Source organism: Hylobates moloch, unplaced genomic scaffold (genome assembly GCF_009828535.3).
Source record: "Hylobates moloch isolate HMO894 unplaced genomic scaffold, HMol_V3 SCAFFOLD_2, whole genome shotgun sequence".
Lineage (NCBI taxonomy): Eukaryota > Metazoa > Chordata > Mammalia > Primates > Hylobatidae > Hylobates > Hylobates moloch.
The window spans coordinates 64421585-64446547 of record NW_026652277.1 but is presented as its reverse complement, the minus strand read 5'-3'; the positions used below and the strand labels follow the sequence as shown (position 1 = coordinate 64446547).

General features: G+C 39.4%; 1 protein-coding gene across 2 annotated transcripts in view; it reads left to right on the top strand.

Moving 5' to 3' along the window:
- The window catches only part of SCFD2 (sec1 family domain containing 2), a 500388-nt gene that overhangs the window by 209552 nt on the left and 265873 nt on the right, over window positions 1–24963 (top strand). For both annotated transcript variants that reach the window (XM_058434181.1, XM_032150992.2), the window contains exon 5: window positions 21936–22185. In XM_058434181.1, coding sequence (XP_058290164.1) covers window positions 21936–22185 — 250 coding nt within the window. The remainder of the gene's footprint in view (window positions 1–21935; window positions 22186–24963) is intronic.

Here is a 24963-nt window from a genome sequence, read left to right as displayed (position 1 = left end):
ACCACAAGATTATAACCTTCAAATAAATGAGTCATGTGCTTTGGACACATTAGCCTAATGAGAAAATAAATGTCTGGAACTCATTTGGACACATTAGCCCAATGAGAAAATAAATGTCTGGAAATCATCGTAAGGTGGTGGGCTAAGTCCTAGAGTAGAAAAGGCTACAGAGTATTCTGGGTATACGCAGGAGGGAGCATCTATGTCTGTGATGCTGAGGATCTGACCAGTCTGGGAAGACTTCACAAAGGAAGGGACGTGTGAATTGGGTATTAAAGAGTAAGTAGGAATTGTCCGGTAAAGAAAGGGGATGAGGAAGTCTAGGCAAAGGGGCTGTTGTTAGATGGAGCAGGTTAGAAAGGTTTATCTGAAGAAGAGATGATTAATAGTATCACATACTCATCTTCTCATAGGAGGTAAAGGCCCCTGACTTAGTTTAATGAAATCACACCTCCTCTATCCCTCCTATTCACAGCCCTATCCTCTTATTCCCAAATGCTACCAAATGCTTTATCTTATGTGGACCTGGATTGTAAAGAATTCAGTATGTGGAGTCCTTTTTTTTTTGGTGGGCATTTTTGATATTACACCATCTTCGATCCTCAGAATGATCTCTGGTCCTTGTGTTATCTTTAATTCAAGTGTTGATTGCTTGATTGCTGGCTGCCTTAGTTGTGGATGGGTACCACTTTGCTTTCTGTGTTCGTATATTACCACTTGCAGCAAGAATAGGGAAAATACTTTATTTTACTTCAGGTTACCATAATCTTTCTTCCTCATTCTCACTAACTTTACCATTTTTAATCTAGAGAATCGGTTTATGTTTGTCTCACTTTTTTTCTTGTAACTTCAAAATTTATCTCTTTTTTTATGTCTTTCAGCCCTCCAATCTCTCTATGTACCTCCTTATAAGGCAGGTCCATTTCAAATACATGAAGTGAAGGTAAACCAGCCATTTCCAATGCAAAGTGAATGATTTCTACCTAGCAAGCAGCCGGTTTGTTTCACAGATTTTTTTCTTTTTGCCACAAAAGCAAAGAAAGATTGTGTATTGACAAAGATTAAATGTCACGACCTCTGAGGTCTCCTCCTGTTTTTTTCTTTATGTCAAAAAGATATACAGATACATCTTTACCTCTTTATAAAGATATCGGATACATCAACGTTTATAGCAGCATTATTCACAATATCTGAAAAGTAGAGACAATTTAAATATTCATTGACAAATGAATCAATAAACAAAACGTGGTATATACATACAGTTGAATATTATTCAGCCTTAAACAGGAGTGAAACTCTGACACATGCTACAACATGGATGAATTTTTAAGACATGCTAAATAACATAGGCCAGACACTAAAGGATGAATATTGTATGTTACCACTTATATGTGGTATCTAGAATAGTCAAATTTATGCAGACAGAAAGTACACTTAAAATAATAAAGATGGCAAATTCTATGTTACTTATATTTTACTGCGACAATTTAAAAAACTACATCTGAGAAGAGATGGAGAAAATCGTATCTTGTAGGGGTCAGTATTTAGAGACTTCATTTATTCAGTCATCCATTCATTCAATAAATTTTGATTTCCTGCTATATATCAAGTATGTTTTAGACACTGGGCTACAGCAGTGAGCAGAACACCCAAACATTCAACAATCCTGGTCTCCCTGAATGTTTTAGTGAAATCAGACGGACAATAAACAAAATAAATAAGTAAAACCTATAGTAAGTAAGATGGTGAAAAGGTCTATAGAGAAATATAAACCAGAGAAGGGTAATTGGGTGAATGGAGGCCAGTGTGGCTGGAGCAAACAAGGGAAGAGTTAGGGTGGGAGCAGGAGTGGTACTGGATAAAAGGAGAGGAAGGCAAAGCTGGTCATGTAGGGCCGTGCAAGTCAGAGCAAGGAGTGGAGATTCCATTGCACGCCATGGCTCTCTGAGATTACGGCTCCATGATGTATAAAACAATAAGATTCTTTTTTAAAAAATCAGGATGGTTAATGTTTGTTTTTCATTAATTATATAAAGATAGGCAAGGATTTTCTTTCCCTTTCTTCAAGGATTTTCTATTCCAAAATTTATGCAAGTATACAGTTGAAGAGACAGTACATGCACACGTACACAAACCCACTCAAACTCAAACAGTTCAGTGGTGGCATCAGGAAGCTTCTATTTGACTAATTCACCTTTTTGCCATCCTCTAAGTATCTTCATCCTGTTTTCCTAGGAAACAGAGTTGAGGCAAAATTTTCATGGTAACGCTTAAAAGGAAAGGTAGGTGGAATCCAGGAGCAGCAAGAGTAAGGGAACAAGGAGAGTGAGTTAGGGATGGAAGAAAAGCACATTCCAGGGGCTGCACGCCAAGCCAACCAGTGCTCCACAAAACACAACTTTTTCAGTCATGGGGTCAACTCTGAAGAGACTTGTTATAGCATTGTTGCTACTTAGAATCGTTTGTAAGGGAGAAGCTGGTGAGGAATTTATCTGTTCTTTCTAGTCTTCTTCTTTCTCATTGGTCTTAAACTTTCTCCTAAGGAATGACTACACTGCCCTTCTTCTTCTTTTTTTTTTTTTTTTGAGACTCCGGAGTCTTGCTTTGTCACCCAGTCTGCAATGGTGGGATCTCGGCTCACTGCAACCTCCACCACCAGGTTCAAGTGATTCTCCTGCCTTAGCCTCCTGAGTGGCTGGAACTACAGGCATGCCACAACACCCGGCTAATTTTCGTACTTTTAGTGGAAATGGGGTTTTGCCATGTTGGCCAGTCTGGTTTTGAACTCTTGACCTCCACTTGTCTGCCTGCCTTGGCCTCCCACAGGGCTGGGATTACAGGCATGAGTCACCACGTTCTGCCAATACTGCTCTTACTTCTAGATGGTATTCTCTGGGTCTTCTAGGTGGCTACAGTGGAAGTCAGAGCCTCTGTGGGACTAGTTGGCTGGACCTAGGCACGTGGAGCTACTGTGGCTCACACCATATAGGTGTGATGTAACCGTGTCAAGGTTGTCCTGAGGGAAGTCTGAAGGAGTTGGCTGTGTAGGGGTGAGGCAGTGCAGCAGTCGCTCAGGGGCTCCACGGAACAAGTGGCCAAGACTCAGCAGTTGGGGGCAGTGGGCAGGTGAATCTTTAGAGGAACATAAATACACCTCGCACACCAGGCCTCTCTCTAAATAAATAGAAGCATCCTTTTGGGGAAGGTAATAAAATAGTAATAAATGTAGTAGTAAAACAAATATACAGTACTTTATAGAGTGTTCATCTCATTTCTCTTCCATGAAAGCCTGGTGAGGTATGTGGTATTATCTTGCTTTTTACCAAGAACTTGAGACCTAGAGATGCTAAATGCCTTGCTACAGTTAAGAGGTGTAGCAGTCTTCAGTTACAGCCTTTCATATTATTCCTTTAAGAAAATGAGATTTTCCTTCTGAATGTATACTAGTACATTTTTAAAAGAGGAGGTGAAGATGAAGTATCCTTCAGTTAATTTCTGTAGAATGTTATTTCAAGAGATCCAGAAAGGCTTCCAATGCCAAATTCTGCCAAACTACCATCAAGCTAGAAATTTAACCATTAAAGAGTCATCTCACTTCCTCTTTGGTTCTCTCTTTTCCTCTCCCCTCCCCTTTGACCCCCGCCAAGACAGAGTCTTTCTCTGTTACCCAGGCTGGAGTGCAGTAGTGTGATCTTGGCTCCCTACACCCTCCACCTCCTGGATTCAAGCAATTCTCCTGCCTCATCCTGAGTAGCTGCGATTACAGGTGTCTGCCATCATGCCCAGCTAATTGTTTTATATTTTTCCTATGGATGGGGTTTGCCATGTTGGCTCAATCACTGGTCTCAAACTCTTGACCTCAAGTGATCCGCCCGCCCTGGCCTCCTTAAGTGCTAGGATTATAGGCTTGAGCCCCTGCGCCTGGCCTCTTCTCTTTTTAAATGCAGCCATCCAGTCATTCATTTCTTAGAGGAGCAGTGGTTCATTTGCTGATGCTAGGAAGAAGCCAGTGAGTTCTGGGTGGGGACGTGGGAGGACCAAAGTGAGAGAAAGGAAAATAGAAACCCCTAAAGGCAATTTGCTACCTTCCCGATTTTGACTTTGGGCCCTGATTCCAGCACTCAAGCCTTTTCTGGAGTTTGTCCCGACTTCTCCATTGGAGCAGAGAACATTCCAGAATTCCTTTTAAATATGCTGGTCTAACTTGCAGAGCTTTTGGCTGGGATTCTTGTAGGAGAGGACTCCAGGGCCTTGTCCCGGCTCCACTGAGCCTGCAGGTTTCCGCAGGGAGGTCATGAATGTGAGGAATGGTGCTTTGTTACCCAGTAGAATTTCCCTGTTGCTGGTCACTCTCATAAGGTAGCTGGAGGCCTCAGCCATTGAAATGCCCTTCTCCTTCCCAAACAAGTGACAGGAAATGGGTTGAAGTAGCACTTAAGATAACTGCCCTCATTTCTACAGACAGCTTTTAAACTGGCCTTGCCCTCATTTCTATAGACAGCTTTTAAACTGGCCTTTTTTACTGGCCATTTTCTTCCTCCTCCGTAAACATTCAGTTTAGACTTTTGCTTTGTTCTGTGGATCCTGGAAGTCAGATTCTAGCTCAAATTCTAGCACAGGCTTGGGAGTGCAGCAGTATCACATTCTCCATTCCGATAGCTAAAATTTAGATTCTCATCTTTTCATATATCCCCTAATTTGCCAAGATGTAGCTCCTTTGCTGAATACAGCAAAATAACATCATTTATGTTGCCTGATCAGAGTTGCAAAATTGTTGCTTAGCCAGACTAAAAAAAAAGCAAGCAAGGAAAAAAGAAAAAAAAAACAAACAGGTTTTTAGGTAATGTATACATTCTATGAAATATTTGTAATTAGGGGCAGAATTTACCAAGAGCTCAAGCAAAGAATGGACATGTTGAGTTGGCACTGGTTGGAGAAGTGTGCATATTTTTATAAAGGCTTTGGAAAGCCCAGTATTGACCTGTTTTTATTATTTTTATTGGCTCCCTTGATGATAGACAAACAGGCCTAACCTGGGGCCAACAGAATCAGCAGGAAATTTAGGTCACGGATAGTTGCATTTTAAAAACCCTGGGATTTTAGAGGCTGCTCAATCATTGTAATTGATTGATGATAACATGACAACAAGAGTTCTTAAATTATTAAACGTGGCCAGATAAAGATGAATGACTGGTGGTTTTGTTGGATGCGTAGTTCTCAATTCGCTGTGGTGTTCTGTTCTGCTCTCTGAAGAAGTCACTTGTCCCTTGTTTCATGCAACTTACGGCTCAGCTGGCCTGTTTACAGAAAACAGCCTCTTAAACTTGGCAGTTCTGTTTGAAGCACAGCATAACATCATTTCCCGAGAGATGGGAAAAAACGTTACAAAAAAGTTTATATCTCCCTTAAAACATATGCGTGTTTTAAACTGAGCATCCATTGAAAGTTGTTCTTTCCATCCTCTGAAATCAAGGCCTTTCCCTATCTTCCTAGCCAAAGGTACTTGTAGCTGAATTAGATTATTTGATGAATCCTGTAAGCTTCTTATGTTTTCCTGCTCTTACTTTGGATAAATGCTAATCTGTAATAAGAACTCTAAGTAGATAGCTCTGTTCTTCCCAGGACACAGGAAATATGGCCGGTTTAATGTCATTTTTAAAACTTTTTATTGAAGTAAATATAATATAGAAAAGTACAGCTCAATGAATTTTTACTAACTGAAGACAGCTGTGTAATCAGCACCCAGCTCAACCTGGAAGATTACCAGCAACCCTGGAAGCCCCTCTTTTGCTCTCTCCCGGTTACTCCCTCCCTCTAAGGAGTAGGGACTTCTGAAAATCTAGATACATGTCCTTTGGCTTTTGTATTTTACATGGATATAATTATATATTTTTTCTGGCTTCTTCCATTATACATTATGTTTGTGAGTTTCATCTGTACTATCATTTTATGAAATTACAGAGCATTCATTCTCATTGTTATGTAATATTCCATTGTGTGAATATACCACATTTTTTCCTCCAGTGGCATTTTTAATAGAAGAGAAAGTTTGTAGAATGTTTTCACTTCCTCGAGGACTTCACTATTTCTCACTATCAGAATTGTATGCTCCACAGACACAGAATGTCAGCTAGTGCCCCTTATAGGAATACATTTTGGGAAACACATTGATACCTTGAGATTAACCTTTCTGTGTTTATTTTCATCTGCTTATCCTATTAAGTTTTCTTGGTGCATTTTTCTACCTTTCCTGCCTCTCACCCTTGCCATTGTTTTGCTCCTCACTCCAGAATCCTTCAATTAATTCTATTCTCTTTTATCGTCCTGGGCTTAGACATCCTACTTTCTGAAATATTTCTATCTGTCCCATTCTTACATTTTACAACAATTCTGTCCTCTGTGTTTTCTCCTTTGAAACACCCCCTCCTTTTCTGAACATCCTCTGAAAATCTTGGAATAATTCTAGACTCTTTTGCTTATACTTCATAAGTCATCAACAAACCACTGCCTTTAACTTCAAAAGTTAAAAGTCTGAACATCCTCTGAAAATCTTGGAATAATTCTAGACTCTTCTGCTTATACTCCGTAAGTATAAGTCATCAACAAACCACTGCCTTTAACTTCAAAATCTTTGCAAATTCCACCAGCTCACATTACATTCAATGCTCCTTCCTTGATCCAAGCCCCATTGTTTCTCACTTGGTTTATTGAAATTGCTTCCTGTCTCCCTGCCTATACCCTTGTCCCTCTAGTTTGTTCTCTTCACCATAGCCCAAATGAGAAACCCTTTAAAACAAGATCATACCAGTTCTCTGCTCAAAACCTCTGTGACTTCCATGTCAGAAGAAATGCAGAAGTTCTAACAATGGGCCGGCTACACCACCCTAAATGATCTGGCCCCTTCTCTGCTTTGTCTTACCACTCTTCTGTTTCCATTGCTAAAGAAACTAAATCTATCTTGACAATTTCCATGACATTGATCTAGCACCCTCTCTCTTCTTTGCATCTGAAGCCCATGCCATAGTTCCAGTCTATCATCTTTAAATAAGCTGCTCATGGAGACCATTTCTACCCTGTTAGATGACTTTGGAATCGGATTCTTTTTCGTGCATTTTTTGTGCATATCTCTTAAGTGCATCCCATCCTTTTTCATATAGTGGTAGGTGTCAGACCCCTGAGCCCAAGCCAAGCCATCGCATCCCCTGTGACTTGCACAGGTACATCCAGATGGCCTGAAGTAACTGAAGATCCACAAAAGAAGTAAAAATAGCCTTAACTGATGACATTCCACCATTGTGATTTGGTCTTGCCCCACCCTAACTGATCAATGTACTTTGTAATCTCCCCCACCCTTAAGAAGGTACTTTGTAATCTCCCCCACCCTTAAGAAGGTTCTTTGTAATTCTCCCTACCCTTGAGAATGTACTTTGAGAGATTCACCCCCTGCCCCCGAAAACATTGCTCCTAACTCTACCGCCTATCCCAAAACCTATAAGAACTAATGATAATCCACCACCCTTTGCTGACTCTCTTTTCGGACTCAGCCGGCCTGCACCCAGGTGATTAAAAGCTTTATTGCTCACACAAAGCCTGTTTGGTGGTCTCTTCACATCGACGTGAATGAAAGTAGGTATACATACAAAATACTGCATTTGCACAGCATATACTGGGTTCACAGAAATTATGGTCACTGGCCCAGGGGCACTGGCTGTCCTAGGCCCCAGCCAGCTGTCACTAGGGCTAGTGAAGGGGGTGGTCATGGCATGGTGACACCCTGGATGGGAATATCTGCCTTAATATTTGTGGCACACAGTATTTATGTGCCAAGGGGGTGGGGGAAATCTGGTTTCCCTCCCCTGGAGGTTTTAACTTTGACTGAGACTTTGGGCTAGTTGTGTACCTTACCAGAGAATCCTAAGGAGCCACAAGTCAGTAGATTACCTCTGATATCTAAAGTTTCCCTGCTACTGCCTCTACTCTCATGTAATTTATCTATTGTCTTATAAGCTGGGTCCCTTAACTATTTGTCCTCGTCAGAATCCTTGTCATAATCATCCTTGTCCCAAGGATTTGGATTCCCCTTCCCTGCAAACTCTAGCTTTCCTCTGACTGGGAAGCACTGGAGACGAAAATGTGTAGTAGACTCGATGTATATTTTGAAGAAAGATGGCATTGGGTTGGATTCCAGCTCAAACATTAACCAGCTGATATCTTTGACAAGTAATCTTTTTCAAACTCAGTTTCCTCCTCTGTAATAATAATGGCCATATTGCAGGGTAATTAGGAGGATTAAATGAGATAATCTACAATTATATATTTATAAATGTTTATTTTTTTCTCTTTTTCTAATGTCAGCTATTTCATTGTAGAGACAAGTATGATTTCAATACCAACTGTATTCGAAGGGCGGAGCTAGGTCCTGGAGATGGGATTAGGAATAAGATGTGGTTCTTGCTATTGAGGATTTTTCAGTCTTAGAAGAAAGCTAGATATGAATAGATAATTAAATTTAGGGTGATAAGAGCCATGGCAGACAGAAAGAGAGGCTTCTTTGGGATTGCAAAATAGGCACATTTAACCCATTTAGGGAAGGTCAAAGAAGATAATGCTTAGGTTGTATCCTGAGACAAAGTGAAGAGGGAAAACAGTCTAGGCAGGGAGATTTGCATGCACAAAAGCCCAGAGGCAATTGCAAGTAGTTCAGTAAAGTTTAGTTGTAATCTGTGAGAAAAGAAGTCCTGACTGTTGAGCCTAAGCAGTTAATTGGGGCCAAGAAGATTAAAGGAATGCATATATAATGTTAAGGGCTTTGTCTGGAGGACTTTTAACATTAAATAATTTTAAGTGGATCAGTTTTTTGTTTTAGAATGAGATATATTGTGGCTAGAGATGATGGTAATTACAACTTAAGTGGTAGGGGAAGGAATGGATAAGAAGGGATGGATATATAAAAATCATCAGGACTTGGCTGATTTGATGTGGCAGGGGCAAGGGAGAATTCTGGTAGAGTCCAAGCTTCTGACTTGGTCAGCTGGAAGAGTGATGGTACCACACAATAGTATAGGATGTAGAGGATGAAGAGCAAATTTGGGGGTACAAATAGTGATTCCAGCTTTAGACACATTGAATCAAATTTACAGGTGAGATATACAAGTGGAGAAGTCCAATAGGCAGTTTTGGCTGGGTTTGGAGCAAAGGAGAGAAATTTGGCTGGAGATATGTATTTACGTGTTATATTATTATGCAGATTAAAGTGCTATACCAAAAGAAGTGATATAGGGACTCGAACAGGATAGCTTATTTCACTTTGACACTGCAGTCTAGAAATAGTTGGATGGTCCAGTCCACATGCCATTCAAAATGTGGTCTGCATTATTTGTGCTGGACCTACATAATCCCTCCACTGGAGGTTTTAACCTGGGCTAAGGTTCTGAGGCCATTCATGTACCTTACCAGGGGACTCGAAGGAGCTACAAGATCAGAAGCATTGACATCAACCTGGAAGTTTTTTAGAAGTGCAGAATCTTTAGGCTCCATCCCAGACCTAACGAATTTAACTGAGCACAGATAATTTGCATGCACATTAAGTTTTGAGAAGCTCTGATCCAGGGAACTAATCTTCCTTCTATCTTGTTTCTCAGCCTTCCTCTCTAACAACGTAGATGAAGCTGGATTACAACCACTTTATCTGTATTTCAGCTGTGGAGAGAAGAAAAGAGAGTAGAAAATAATGAGCTTTCTTTTTAGGATTTGATATCTTTAAATTGGTAACTATTGATATTTACACTGTTAGAAATTAATACTGAGAAAATTGAAAAGTATTCTTAAAAAAATAAATCCATTGATTCATAGTATAAATAACATATTTTATGAAGAGTAACCATATTTCCAAAACAAAAAAAATGAGGATGACATTTGTTTGTAGTTTTGAAAATATTTTTAATGTTTTGCTGAATAGAAAACAGCTGGATTTTTATGTTTGCTTCCTCATTCAATAGGCTGCTATATATTGTTTTGGTTGAAAAATATGAAAAAAATCAAGCCTCATGCAGACATATAGTTGCAAAAGGGAGGAATATTGTGATGGCTTTTTTAGATGCTTGTGGATATACTTGTTTGATGCTATATCTAAACTCTACAAGTAGTGATTTCTTGAAGGTAAGTTGTAATGTGGCATTGGAAACCCTATCAATGAGCTTTTTGTACCCTTTTACATTAAAATTCACTGGTCTACCTTGTATTTTGGATGGATCTTTAGCCTATGTCTGATTTTCTTACATCATGCATTGGTCATTTGGAAAGCATTTTGATTCACCAAATTATGCAGATGTTCCAAATGTCAACACATTTTATTATGTAATTCAAAAAATCACATTTAATGTCACCACTGATCTCATCAGAAAAGTTTTTAAGAATAGATCATCTGGCAGTGGCATATATAAGTTTTCCAGAATTCCAATTTTTGCCAGAATTTTGACATTGACAGTAAGTATGTTGGTTGTTTTCCTTGAAGGAACAGGCTCACTTTGCTCATTTTGGAGAAAATATGTGCCAAATAGCCAAGTCTTAAGAATTGTAACTTCTATGTCATTCTTTCAAGTAACAATGCTGTTGCATGAAAGAGATTACTTCAGTACACAACTCAAAACAATTGCACAAGTGCTTTTTCTAGGGATAACCATTGTCGTTAGTGTACAGCAGAAGTGCTTCATACATACTCCCATTTTGTCATGCACAATATTAAGGAGACATTTAGGATTGAAAGTCAGTAAGATTAATAATTTTGACCACTTTGTCATGAGCTCTTTGTTTATTTGTTTGTTTTGAGATGGAGTCTCACTCTGTTGCCCAAGCTGGAGTGCAGTGGCGCAATCTTGGCTTACTGCAAGCTCCGCCTCCTGGGTTCATGCCATTCTCCTGCCTCAGGCTCCCGAATAGCTGGGACTACAGGCGCCTGCCACGACGCCTGGCTAATTTTTTTGTGTTTTTAGTAGAGATGGGGTTTCACAGTGTTAGCCAGGATGGTCTCGATCTCCTGACCTCATGATCCGCCCACCTTGGCCTCCCAAAGTGCTGGGATTACAGATGTGAGCCATGGCACCAGGTCAGGAGCTCTTTTTTTTTTTTTTTTTTCTTTTGAGTTGAGTCTCACTCTGTCACCCAGGCTGGAGTGCAATGGTATGCTCTTCGGCTCACTGCAACCTCTGCCTCCTGGGTTCAAGCAATTCTCCTGCCTCAGCCTCCTAAGTAGCTGGGATTACAGGCGCCCGCCACCATACCTGGCTAATTTTTGTATTTTTAGTAGGGACGGGGTTTCACCATATTGACCAGGCTGGTCTCTTGGCCAGGCTGGTCTGGAACACCTGACCTCGTGATCCGCCCACCTGGGCCTCCCAAAGTGCAGGGATTACAGGTGTGAGCCACTGTACCTGGCCATATCAAGAGCTCTTAAGTGAAACTGGCTTTTACAAAGTTCAGCTGTGAGTATATATGGCCTAGTGGTAAAGAATTCAGTGACTATTAGTTTGGAGCCACTGCCTTTATCTGTGTTGTTACCAGCAAATTTACCCACCATACTTTTGCACTATTAGTGCAAATGTCAATGCAGTGAAAAAGGTAAAGAATGTATTACTATTATTGCAAAAATAATTTTGATCTCATGGACCTCTTGACAGAATCTCTGGGATCTCAGGAGCCTGTGGACCAAACTTAGAAAACTGCTGTCCTCCTATATAATTATTCTGGATCTGATAAATATTGGCTTATGAGATGATATGATTTTGAACTGACTAGTTCTTGGTAAAATTATTAAGTAGCAAGCTTTAAATTCAGTGTGTCTCTGTGCCCTTCCTCTCTTCACATCCCTGAAGACGTGCACTGGATCCCTAGTGCTACAGATGGAATGGATACAGCTGAATTGCCTGTTCATGCTTGTTATTGTTTGTTCATTTAATCATTCAGCAAGTACGTATTGAGCCCTACGTCTTAGTCTGTTTTGTGCTGCTACAACGATACCTGAGACTGGGTAATTTATAACAACTAGAAATTTATTGGCTTATGGTTCTGGAGGCAGGGAAGTCCAATATCAAGGTGCTGGCGTTTAGTGCAGCCTTTTTGCTGCATTATCACTTACAGAAAGGTGGAAAGGTCGAGAGAGCAAGAGAGGGCTGAATTTGCTGCTTTATAACTGCACCAATCCCACCCATGAGGGTAGAGCCCTTATGGCCTAATTATCTCTTAAATGTCCCACTTCTTAATACTGTTACAATACTAATTAAATTTCAGCTTGAGTTTTGGAGGGGACAAACATTCAAACCACAGCATCCTACCCCCATGTACCAGATTCTCTGCCTGAGTTGTGTGCCCTGATGCAGGACTTCTCAGGCCCTACCTCACATCAACCACTTGTGTTAATTTTCTATTGCTGCTGTAGCGAATCACCACAAATTTAGTGGCTTAACACAACACGGATTTGTTCTCTTACTGTTCAGAAGGTCTTACTGATTAACATCAGGATGTCATCAGGGTTGTCTCTCTTTCTGGAGGCTCTAGGACAGAATTTGTTTCCTTGCTCTTTCCAGCTTCCACAGGACCCCTGCATTCCATGGCTCATGGCCTCCTTCTTCCATCTTCAAAGCCATAAATATTGAATCTCTCTGATTCTTCATCATCGCATCTCTCTCTCAGCACAGCCAGGAAAAGTCCTCTATTTTTAAGCACTCATATGATTAGATTGGCCCCACCCAGATAATGTAGGCAATCTTCCCATCTGAAGATCTGCAACCTTCATCACATCTGCAAAGTGTCTTTTGCCATATAGAGTATCACAGTCACAGATTCCAGGGACTAGGATGTGGGCTCCTTTGAGCACTCTGTCAGGCTCCCACTGGCAACATCCTATGAGCCTGCACACACCATGGCTTGGTTGAAGCTTGGAGGATGATATAGTTTGGATATTTGCCCCTCCAAATCTCATGTTGAAATGTGATTCTCAGTGTTGGAGGTGGGGCCTGGTGGGAGACGTTTGGATTATGAGGGCAGATCCCTCTTGATTGCTAGGTGCCCTCCTCACAGAAGTGAGTGAGTTCTTGCTCAGATCTGGTTGTTTAAAAGAGTATGCTACCTGCTCCCCTGACCTCCATTCTCTTTCACCATGTGATATGCCAGCTCACTCTTTGCCTTCTGCCATGATTGTAAAGCTTCCTGAGACCTTACCAGAAGCTGAGCAGATGCTTGTGCCATGCTTGTACAGCCTGCAGAATGTGAGAGAAATTAACCTCTTTTCTTTATAAATTACCCAGCCTCAGGTATTCCTTTATAGCAATGCAAACAAACTAACACAGAAAATTGGTATGAGGAATGGGGTATTGCTATAAAAATACTTGAGAATGTGGAAGTGGATTTGGAACTTGGGAATGGGCAGAGGCTGGAAGAGTTTGGAGAGCTCAGAAGAAAAAAGGAAGATGAGGGAAAGTTTGGAGCTTATTAGAGAGTGGTTCAATAGTTGTGACCAAAATGCTGATAGAAATATGGACAGTGATGGCCCAGGCTGATGAGGTCTCAGTTGGAAATGAGAAAGTTATTGCGAATTGGAGTGATGGTCACTCATGTTATGCAAGATGACTTAGAGTTTCTGGCAGAAGAAATTTCTAAGCAGCAAAACATTCATGATGTGGTATGGCTGCTTCTAACAACCTATGACCAGATATAGGAGCAAAAAAAAATTACTTAAAGTTGGAATTTATATTTAAAAGGGAAGCAAAGCATAAAAATTTGGAAAAGTCACAATCTGGCCATGTAGTAGAGATGGAAAGAGCATTTTCAGGAGAGGAATACAAGCAGACTGTGGAGCAACAACTTACTAGAGAGATTTTACATGACTAAAAGGGATCCAAGTGCTAATATCCAAAACAATGAGAAAATGGCCTTGAAAGCATCAGAAATCTCCTTTGCAGCCCCTCCCATTACAGGGCCAGAGGTGTAGGAGGAAAGAATAGTTTCAGGGGCCAGATCTGAGGCCCCACTGTCCTATGCAGCCTCAGGACACTGCTCCCAGGATCCTGGCTACTCCAGCTCCAGCTGTGGCTCAAAGGGCCCCAGATACTACTCTAGTTGCTGCTCTGGAGGGCACAATCCATAAGCCTTGGCAGGTTTCACATGGTTTTAAGACTGTAGGCATGCAGAGTGCATGAGTGAAGCAGGCTTGGTAGCTTCCCCCTAGATTTCAGAAGATGTATTGGAAAGCCTGGATGCCCAGGCAGAAACCTGTTGAAGAGGTGGAGCCTCTGCAGAGAGACTCTACTAAGGCAGTGTGGAGGGGAAATGTGAGGTTGGTGCCCCCACATAGATTCCACACTGGGACACTCTCGAGATGAGCTTTGTGGGAAGGAGGCCACCATCCTCCAGACCGCAGAATGGTAGGGCCATTGGCAGCTTGCATCCTGAGCTTGGAAAAGCTGCAAACACTTACCTCTGACCCATTAGAGCAACCTTCATGGTTGCACCCTTCAAAGCCACAGGGGCAGGGCTGTCCAAGGCCTTGGGAGCCTACTTCTCACACTAGTGTGCCCAGAATGTGAGACATAGAGTCAAAAGATTTTTTTTTGGAGCATTAAGGTTTAATGTCTGCCCTGCTGGGTTTTAGACTTGTGTGAGGTCTTTCTTTTGGCTGATTCCTCCTTTTTGGAATGGGAACGTCTACCCAATTTCTATACCACTGTTTTATCTTGGAATTAAATAGCTTGTTTTGATTTTTCAGGCTTGTGAGTGAAAGGAACTTACTTTGAGTCTATGATGAGACTTTGGACTTTTGAGCTGATTCTGGAATGAGTCAAGACCTTGGACTATTGGGAGGGGATGACTGTATTTTTTATTGTGAGAAGGACATGAGATTTGAGGAGGCCATGGATGGAATGATATTTGGATATTTTCCCCCTCCAAATCTCATATTGAAACCCCTATACCTAAGAATGAAGTTTTTACTTCATCAGAAATTCTTGTGTTCAGCTTTAGTGGATGTCACAAAACAGGTTTTAATAGTGTTTATGTCAATATTCACTCCTTGTAGCAGTGTATGAGAGGTTTAGTGGCTCCACATCCTTGCCTACATTTGATATTGGAAGGTTCTTTTTTTAATTTTTTTTTCACTTAGCCATTCCAGTTAGTATGATATGGATTTACTGTGAATGTATCTTGCATTTTCCTGTTGATTAATGATGCCGAGTACATGCATATGTGCCTAATGGTATTTGGATATCCTCTTTCATGAAGTCTCAAGCTTTGGTATACTTTGTACTGATTTTTTGAAGTGTTTTCTTTATATTGGAGACTGGATTTACCTTTTACTGCCTTATTAATTACATCTGATGAACAGAAATTTTATTAAAGTCTGGTTTGTCAAAAATAATAATACAAAAAGACCGAAATGTGATCCCCAGTGTTGGAGGTGGGGCCTGGTGGGAGATGTTTGGGTTATGGGGGTAGATCCCTCATTAGTAGCTTGGTGCCCTCTTCATGATTCCTCCTTTTTGGAATGGGAACGTCTACCCAATTTCTATACCACCATTGTATCTTGGAAGTAAATAGCTTGTAACAAGTGAGTTCTTGGTTTGAGTTCATACAAGATCTGGTTGTTTAAAAGAGTGTAGTACCTCCCCACTTCTCTCTTGGTCTCTCTTATGATGTGATGTGCTGAGCACCCCCTTTGCCTTCCTTTATGATTGAAGATTCCTGGGGCCTTACCAGAAGCCAAGAGATGCTAACACCATGTTTGTACAACCTGCAGAACTGTGAGCCAAATAAATCTCTTTTCCTCGTAAAGTACCAAGCCTCAGGTATTCCTTCGTAGCAACACAAATGGACTAACACGATGAGTTGCAGAGATGGGTTCTCCAGCAGAAGCTTAGCATGATTTGGAGTTTTACTGAGTGTTTTCAGGCTGTGCACCATAGAAGGGCAGGTGTACAGCCAGCCTGGCCTGCTCTGCAGCCATGTGGAATAAAGCCTGTTTGCTCCTCATGCCTGCCAAGGTAGCCAGTACAGAGACAAACTCTGACTTTGCAGTGGCATTTTAATTGAACCAAAAAGGTCAGCTTTTCTAAAGAAAACACATATTTTACAGAGGGCCTTTTGCGCATAGTGACTGAGGACTCATTCAAGAATAACAGGAGCCCCAGACTTCAGATAAACAAAAAGTTTTGTCACTCTAGACACAGCTTCAGTCTTCTACCTCCTGCTAGTAAGCCCATTTATATCAAAACAAATGAGAAACTTAATCTCAGTACTTTGTAAGGAAACCTTTTTTTCTTTTAGTCTCGGATTTGGTTTGCTGTGTGTGTCCTTTTTAAATGGCAGTGTTTAATAATGTTTATATTGCCTTTGACCTTTCACTGACTGTTGCAGTTAAGTTCCAAGATGTGATTTCAAACCCAGTATTTGTAGGCTGCCCCTCCCTCCTTTGAGACTACTAACTTCCTCTTCTTAGAAGGTCTAATTCTCTTTCCAACCATCTTAATCAGTTCTAAGAAAGGAGCCTGTGGGGTAGTAGGTGGGAGTTGTGGTAGTAATATTTTATATTTACTGGTTGTGTAATTCACTTCTGATGTTACATCTTCAGAACAACCTGATAAAGCAAAAGCTATGATTATATATTCCTAAATCAGGTACTTTCCCCAAATTGGCCCTCAGAAAATAGGGCATCACCTTATATTTGATTCTTTACAAAGACTACCCTATTGTGGGGATTACATCATTTGAAACCACAAAGTAGTTTAAGCAATTGTCCCAATGTTATGCACATGGATGGCTGTGATATAGGATTGTCTAATATTCAGGCATTTATGGTATTGTTTCCATTTTACAGATGAGGAAATTGAGACTTGGAGAAGGTAAATAATTTGCCCAAGGTCATACAGCTAGTAATTGGTACAGCCTGGATTGAAACCCAAGCATATTATCTTATTCCCACATTCTTATTATTAATCCTCTTGAGATTCTATCTTCTGCCTTTAAAACGTTTTCGATCTGTGGAGTCACGGATTTTTTTTCTTCCTTATTGTCGAGGTTCCATTCTAAGAATAGAGAAGAGCAGAAAATGTGTAAACATTCAGTTTGGAGCCATGCTTTTATGGATAGCACTAGGAGGGTCTAGTCTAGTTTATCTTCCAAGCCAAAGTGGCACAGGGTTCTCTTTGCTTCATCTTGGGCAGATGACCACCCTGCCTCTCTTTGCGATTGATGGAGACTTTACTGCCTCCTGGGTCAGTCCCTTATCTTGGCTGATGGCTCTGGTTGTGAGGAGTTCTTCCTGACTATGAAGTCTTTATTTCTCATCCTTGCCCTCCCTTCCCCTTACTTTCTTCTTGTCCCCTTCCTTCTCCCTCCTTTACCTTCCCTAAGCATTTTATTTTAGAATAGCTTTAGATTTACAGAAAAGTTCCCAAGATAGTATAGTTTCTATATATTCTTTACCTTATTGTTAGAATCTTATATTACTGTGGTACATTTATCAAATATAATAAAGTAACATGGGTACATTAACTATAAACTCCAGACTTCATTCAGATTTTATTAATTTTCCCCTAAAGTCCTTTTACTATTCCAAGAGCCCATCCAGGATACTACAATTACATTTAGTAGTTAGGTTTTTTTTTTCAGTTTCAACTGGCATGTGACAGATTTTGGGTCTTTCCTGATTGTTCATGATCTTCATAGTTTGGAGGAGTACTGGCCAGGCATTTTGTAGAATGTTGCTCAGTTGGGATTTGTCTGATGCTTTTGTCATGGTTAGACTAGGGTTATGGGTTCTGGGGAAGAATACTGGAAAGGTGAAGCACCATTCTCATCAAATCACATTAGGGAAGATGGCATCATCTTAGGGACATGATATCAATATGTTTTATCACTCGTTATGCTAAGGTAAAGATACGCCTTCATTCTCTCTTCCAAAAATACTCTACGTTTTAGAAGCAAGTCACTACGTGCAGCCCATATTCAAGGGATAGGGAGAATTAAGCTCTACCTCCTGAAGGTAAAAGTATCTACATAGGTTACTTGGAATTCCTTAAGGAAGATTTGTCTCTTCCTCTACATTTATACTTATTAATCCAACCACTCATTTATATCAATATGGACTGACATATATTTATTGTATACTTTGGGTCAAAATCAAATACTACTTTATTTATTTTGGGGTTCACGTTGTTCCAGCTTTGGTCACTGGGAAGTCTTACATTTGGCTTGTGTGTCCTTTTGACTTGTGCTTATCATTTTGGTTTGTTAGCACTTTCTTACTTTTAAAAAAGACCTTGCAGACTCATCTTGAATTTTCCTTTCCCCATCCCTAGAATCACTTCTCTGAGGATTCTGTTTCCTTTTATTGGAGAATGATATTAGAAACTAAGATCTGGCCACTGGCTGTGATCATTGCTACTGAGTGAGCACTACTTCCCAGTGGACAGAGTAGGAAATATATGTGTCCATGCCAGCCCATGTTACATGCATGTCTACAATTATTTCTGGATTTGTCCATCTGTATCCACAATAAAGCTTTTCTTCTTTGAGCATTAAAAAATTTTTTTTTTAGAGACAGGGTCTTGCTCTGTTGTGCATGCTATAGTGCACTGGCACAATCAGAGCTCACTGCAGCCCCAAACTTGTGGGTTCAAGTGATCCTTCTGCCTCAGCCTCTTGAGTAGTTGGGACTACAGGCACATGCTACCATGCTCAGCTAGTTTTTTGTTTTATGTAGAGACAGGAGTCTCACTATGTTGCCCAGGCTGTTCTCAAACTCCTGGCCTCAAGTGATCCTCCCCTATTGGCCTCCCAAAGTACTGGAATTATAGGCATGAGCCACCACACCTGGCCTTTTTTGAGCATTTATGTTTTGCTAAGTAGCCAGCAGTAAGAGTATGAATCGCTGCCCTCACAACAATGGTAAAGTTTTTAAAAAAGGAAAAGGGGAAGAAAGTGAAAATGAAGACCTGGGCATGGCATGACTTATTGCCCAGCCATCCTCTGATCAGATCGTGTCATTTTAGAAGGAAGAGATCCTGAGAAGTTAAGGAGTTAGAGGAACAATCAGGGTTGGAATCTAGCTTTTTTGAAACAGAATCTCTATTCCGCCATCTCTGATGGCTCTTTAAGACTGGTCAATATTCCTGACTTTGTATTCAGATCAGTTATAGGCTTCTTGGGATGCATTAAACAGATTTAGAATGTAAGTTTAGAAATTGGTATGTACAACAGAATACTGATAGGGTATCACTAATGAGGGATTTTATTCTCTTGCACATATCATAGACCAATGACTTGAAAATGAAGCTCTGAAGGCCAGATGTTAGTGAATGAATCTTTACAAATGATCATGATGATTATTCTATTCTAATTTAAAACTACATAAACTTTGTATGACTGTATTTTAAAAAATCATTTTGCTCTGGGGGGGAGACCCAGAGGGCTCCTGTAGGATAGATGCTTTATGTATACAGCTGGTTTCTAGAAATGGGACATAAAGCAATAAAAGAATCTGTTTATTGTCATCCAAGGAGTTAGTGGCAGAGTAAACAGTAAAAATGAAAGCTGCAGCCTTCATGACCTTCCTTTAACAGGCCAACCACAGGACTCTTTTCTTTTAAATTACTTTTGGCAGCTTATTAAGCAAAGAAACACTTGAGGGTTCCTCTAGAGCAAGTTTGCCCAACCCATGATCCATGGGCTGCATGTGGCCCAGGATGGCTTTGAATGCAGCAGCCCAACAGGAATTCATAAACTTTCTTAAAACATTATGAGATTGTTTTGCAATTTTTAAAAAACTCATCAGCTGTCATTAGTGGTAGTATATTTTATGTGTGGCTCAAGACAGTTCTTCTTCCAATGTGGCCTAGGGAAGCCAAAAGATTGGACACCCCTGCTCTAGAGAGACTTCTGAAGCTACAGGGCAGCACTAGGGTGTCTTCAAAACTTTTGGCCCCCTGGTCCTTTGGAACCACTTGTGTGTTTACACTTGGTAAATTGTGTCTTGTCACCATGTGACAGTAAAATCTCTGTAGTGTTCTTTTCCATTTTTACCTCGTCCATTCCAAGGACTGAACATTTTATTTTTCTATGGTACATTGTGAACATCCAAGATTTTTAGTGGAAATAAATGGTAACAGCTGTTTTTTGTGTATAAAATATAATTGTGAACCTTAACCTTGAGATGATCTATCCACATGTTTCCAGGTGTGGAAATGGCTTGACTAGAAAAGCTCATTTTGGTAATCATTTCAGCACAGAACAACACTGAGCTGTTTGCTGTTAACTTTCTCTTCAAAAAGAGGAAGAGTTTCTATTGGTATTTCTTTATTCTAATATTTCCTTTTAACGTGACTTTTCCTATGTAAACTGTATCCACAATAAAACTTTTCTTCTTTGAGCATTAAAAAAAATTTTTTTAGAGACAGGGTCTTGCTCTTTTGTGCAGGCTAGAGTGCACTGGCACAATCATAGCTCACTGCAGCCCCGAACTGTGTGTGCATATTCATACACACAGACCCACATCTTAAGATGTTGTTTCCTTTCCTGCTTTATTTTTCTTTATAGCACTTAACTACTCTAATATACTACACTAGTCCCTGCTTATCTGCACAGGATATGTTCTAAGACCCAAGACTCCCAGTAGATTCCTGAAACTATGCATAGTCCTGAATCCTGTATATACTGTTCTAAAAATTAGAACAGTTATAATAATATACTATACTAAAAGTTATAGGAATGGGGTCTCTCTCTATCTTTCTCTCAAAATATCTTACTGTATGTAATATTTTTGGACCACAGGTAAGTGAAACCATGGAAAGCAAAACCATGGATAAGGGCGGGCTGCTGTTTATGTTTTACTTCTTTTGCTTTTTAATTGTTTTCTCTAACTAGAATGTAAACTCTATGAAAGCATGGAATTTGTTTTGTGCACTGCTGTATTCCTAGACCTAGTGCCTAGAACGTAGTAGATGCTCGATGAATGCTTCTGAATGAATAATGTAAGTTGCAAGTTGTATTAATTTGGCCCCTGATTTGAATATAATATTCAATTTGTATTGAATATAAATGCAAAGTGTAGAGTTTTTCTATAGGATTATTTTATATTTTAAGAGGTGTTAAATCATATTATTTAAGATGAGGATTTCTGTATCCACCAAAATCTCAGAATTTATGATAGAAATATATACAGTTTCTGGGAACTTATACAGTTACTCCAGTAATACAGTGCTGTTATCACATTCAAAGTATTTTGAAATCCTCTGCTAAATATCACTCGAGAAGTTGTGGAAGATATAAAGGCAATTTTTTTTTAATTTAATGCGAGTTATCTACTGACTCACTCAAAGAAATTTTGAACCCTAAGTGACATTACCCTGTGTGATTCTGTATTTTATTCATCAGATTTAGCAGAAAGTGACTTTTTGTTGTTTTAAAAAGTACTCTGGCTAATATTTGCTGATATAGAGACTATTATAAAGAATATGCTGGAAAATCTGAGGTGATTCCTCTGAAGTAGTGTCAGCATTCATTTGGATATATAGATGCTGCCATGTTTTTTTTTTGTTAAACAATATTATCTTATAAATATACTATTTTTCTTTAAAATTTCAAGTATCTGAAGTACTTACTTTTTTTTCTTTAAAATTAATGGACTTCTATTTGTTTAAGCAATATTAAGATGATATAATGGAACCTACAACTTGACTAGCCATTTTATAAATTAGGACTTTCAAAACAAAAACTCTAATTCCAAACTTCTTGTAGTGTTCTCTCCAGGACAAGAAACACACAAATAAAAAGTGATGCAGTCAGTAAATATCATACACAGACTTGTTTGAAAGCTATCATTAGACTAATGTAATCCATAAATTATGTCTTTGTACAAGATTGACATATTTTCATATCATTTTTTATTTTAGAGCATTGGGGAGTCAGCAATGTCCACCGTGTTAAATCAGCTGTTGCCCATGATTAAGCCTGTAACCCAGAGAACCAATGAGGACTACAGCCCTGAGGAACTGCTGATCCTTCTCATATATATTTATTCTGTCACTGGAGAGCTCACAGTAGACAAAGACCTGTGTGAAGCAGAAGAAAAAGTCAAGAAAGCATTGGCTCAGGTCTTCTGTGAGGAATCTGAATTGTCACCTTTGCTGCAGAAAATTACGGGTGAGTGTCTAACAAAGATATGGGACACAAACATCACTGATACACGAAACAGGTTTCAAAATAAATACTGTTTTGGGAAGAGGAGGTAACCATCTTCACTGGAGTTGTTTGGAATTTCATGAGGCCTGATGAATGCTAGCCAGCCTATAGCAACAGTCCCCAACATTTTTGGCACCAAGGGCTGCCATCAGGGAACAGGGATGGAGGTGCATGGTTTCACGATGAAACCGTTCCACCTCACATCATCGGGCATTAGTTGGAGTCTCATAAGGAGCATGCAACCTAGATCCCTCATATGTGCAGTTCACAGTAGGGTTCACACTCCTATAAGAATCGAATGCTGCCACTGATCTGACAGAAGGTGGAGCTCAGGCAGTAATGCTTGCTTGCCCACTGCACACCTCCTGCTGTGCCCGGTTCCTAACAGGCCACGGACGGGTACCTGTCTGCAGCCCGGGGTTGGGGACCCCTGGCCTATGGGATTAGAGGTTTCCATTGCAGTATTTTTCTGCAATGGCATGGTAGTGACATGGCCTCCCTTCTAATTGCTTGTCTAATTAATATTCCTTAGAGTCTAGACCTTGTTAAAATAGCAAAATACAGAGCGTATTATCTGTAAGGAAAAATAAAATGTAGTACATCCTATTCAAAGAGTTTCTATTGATATATTCTCTGTGAGATGGTCATTTCAAACTTTAAAAACTGTTTCTTTGAGATGTTACACAATATTATAGGATTGGAAGTTGCCATTTTCAGTAGTGTTTTATATATATATATATAAAATATATATAATTCCAATTTCCAATGTATATATACCTGTGTGTGTATATATATGTCCAGTATGTATATCTACATGTGTATATACATAATATATATCATATATGAGTCCGTGTATATACATGTATATGTATATATACACATGCACACACACACATGTGTATATATAACATATATACTTATATATACATACACATATATACACACATATATTACATATGTGTGTGTAAGTGTATTTTTTTTTAATTAAATAGAGATGGGGTCTCACTATGTTGCCCAGGCTGGTCTCAAACTCCTGGGCTCAAGCGATCCTCTCTCCTTGGCCTCCCAAAGTGCTGAGATTACAACTATCAACCACCACGCCCAGCCTTATATTTTGACTTTTCTTATTTTATTTTGAATTTGAATTAATTGGTATTATCCAGAATAATACCTAAACATCCCAGTAAAGTAGGTTCTGCTAATTTTAGGGAAATATGATTAAACATCATAAAATCTAACTACCTTCACTTCCAATAATAACTGCAATGTAACTTATGAAGGCATTCATGTTATTTTGTATCAAATTCAATATTATTATTTATATTTTGTGTAAAGCTAATTTCCATGAGTATGGATTGAGCCTGTGTCTATCTGAAAGTAAGAAGTTATTAAAAGTTCTATGTGAAATGTGAGTACTTTAAAAATGTACCACATTTCCATTCATTTGCTGGTGTGTGTGTGTGTGTGTGTGTGGGTGTAGGTGTATGAAGACTTCTTCATTCAGGAAGTTGCAGCTGAGGCAGCTTATATATCCTCCATCTTTTCCTCTTGTCCTCTGTTGGGCCTCTCTGGGAGGAGTGTCCAGACTTCTCAGGAGCAGGATGTGCAGCTGTAAACCTTAGTCTGTCATGCGTGTGAACTTTACTTTGTGCCCACTGTTGACCTTTCTTATGGTTGGTTACAGAAAATGAAACCCTGTGAAGATGGAAATTGAATGAAGTTTCCACAGAAATGAAACATTTTCTTGCTCGGTATAAAACCTATTTGCCAACTTAAAATCCATTTAAGAAAAGCTTAAAGCCATTTCATTAAGTATAACACTATATGTGATTGTGTGTGTTTGGCCATCAATAAATATCAACTTAGAAAGTCTTAATATGATTTATACAGTGCTTGGAAGAGTGCTGGGATTCAAAGTAAGTTTGAATGCTAGGAGAATTTAATTAAAAGTTATTCCTAAGAAGCATAATTTTGGAAACAGATAACGAGATGACATGTTTTAACCAAGGTTATTTGGATAGCTTTTTTAAACATTTATATGTTGCTATGGTACTTTTGGAACTGAAATCATGCTGTAAGAATATTCATTTGATATTCACTCAAGGTGTTCATTGGCCCAGCACTTCATTTTTTAATTAGTTTCTCTATTTATGGTTGCTTAGGATATTGCATGTTCTTGCTTTTAAAATACTTCTGTGCATTCATACTAATATTAGGAAAATTTGTAAACTCAGAAATTAAAGATTAAAAATTAAGAATTTGTGGAAATTTTAGCATATTTTTAAGTTTTAGAGACACCTTATAATACTAAATACACATTGCAGCTTAGATTAACTTTGGATATATACTTTAAACAGGGTAAAGATGTTACTTAAATTTGACATATTCAAACTTACCACTGGAACAGACATTTTTTCAGCCTTTGTGAAGACCAATAGGACTTTATTTCTGAAGATAGACTTACTCGGCCAGTATAGACTTACCTCTTACTAAGTGTGTTGAGAAATCAAAAATGTACTAAAAAGAAGCATTTATGTTTTCAGTTAGCTGCTGAAATGATTATTGATTTACATCTCAGGATAAAAAGCATAGTATTGGGGCAGTGGTGACTCTGACTCGGTCTTGTAGAATAGGAAAGGATATCCCAGTACATATTGGAAGAACTGAATTGCCTTCCAAATGTGCTTTGTGTGTGCTGGAACTAGGTTAGCCTGGCTTTTACAGCGAACTTGCCTACAG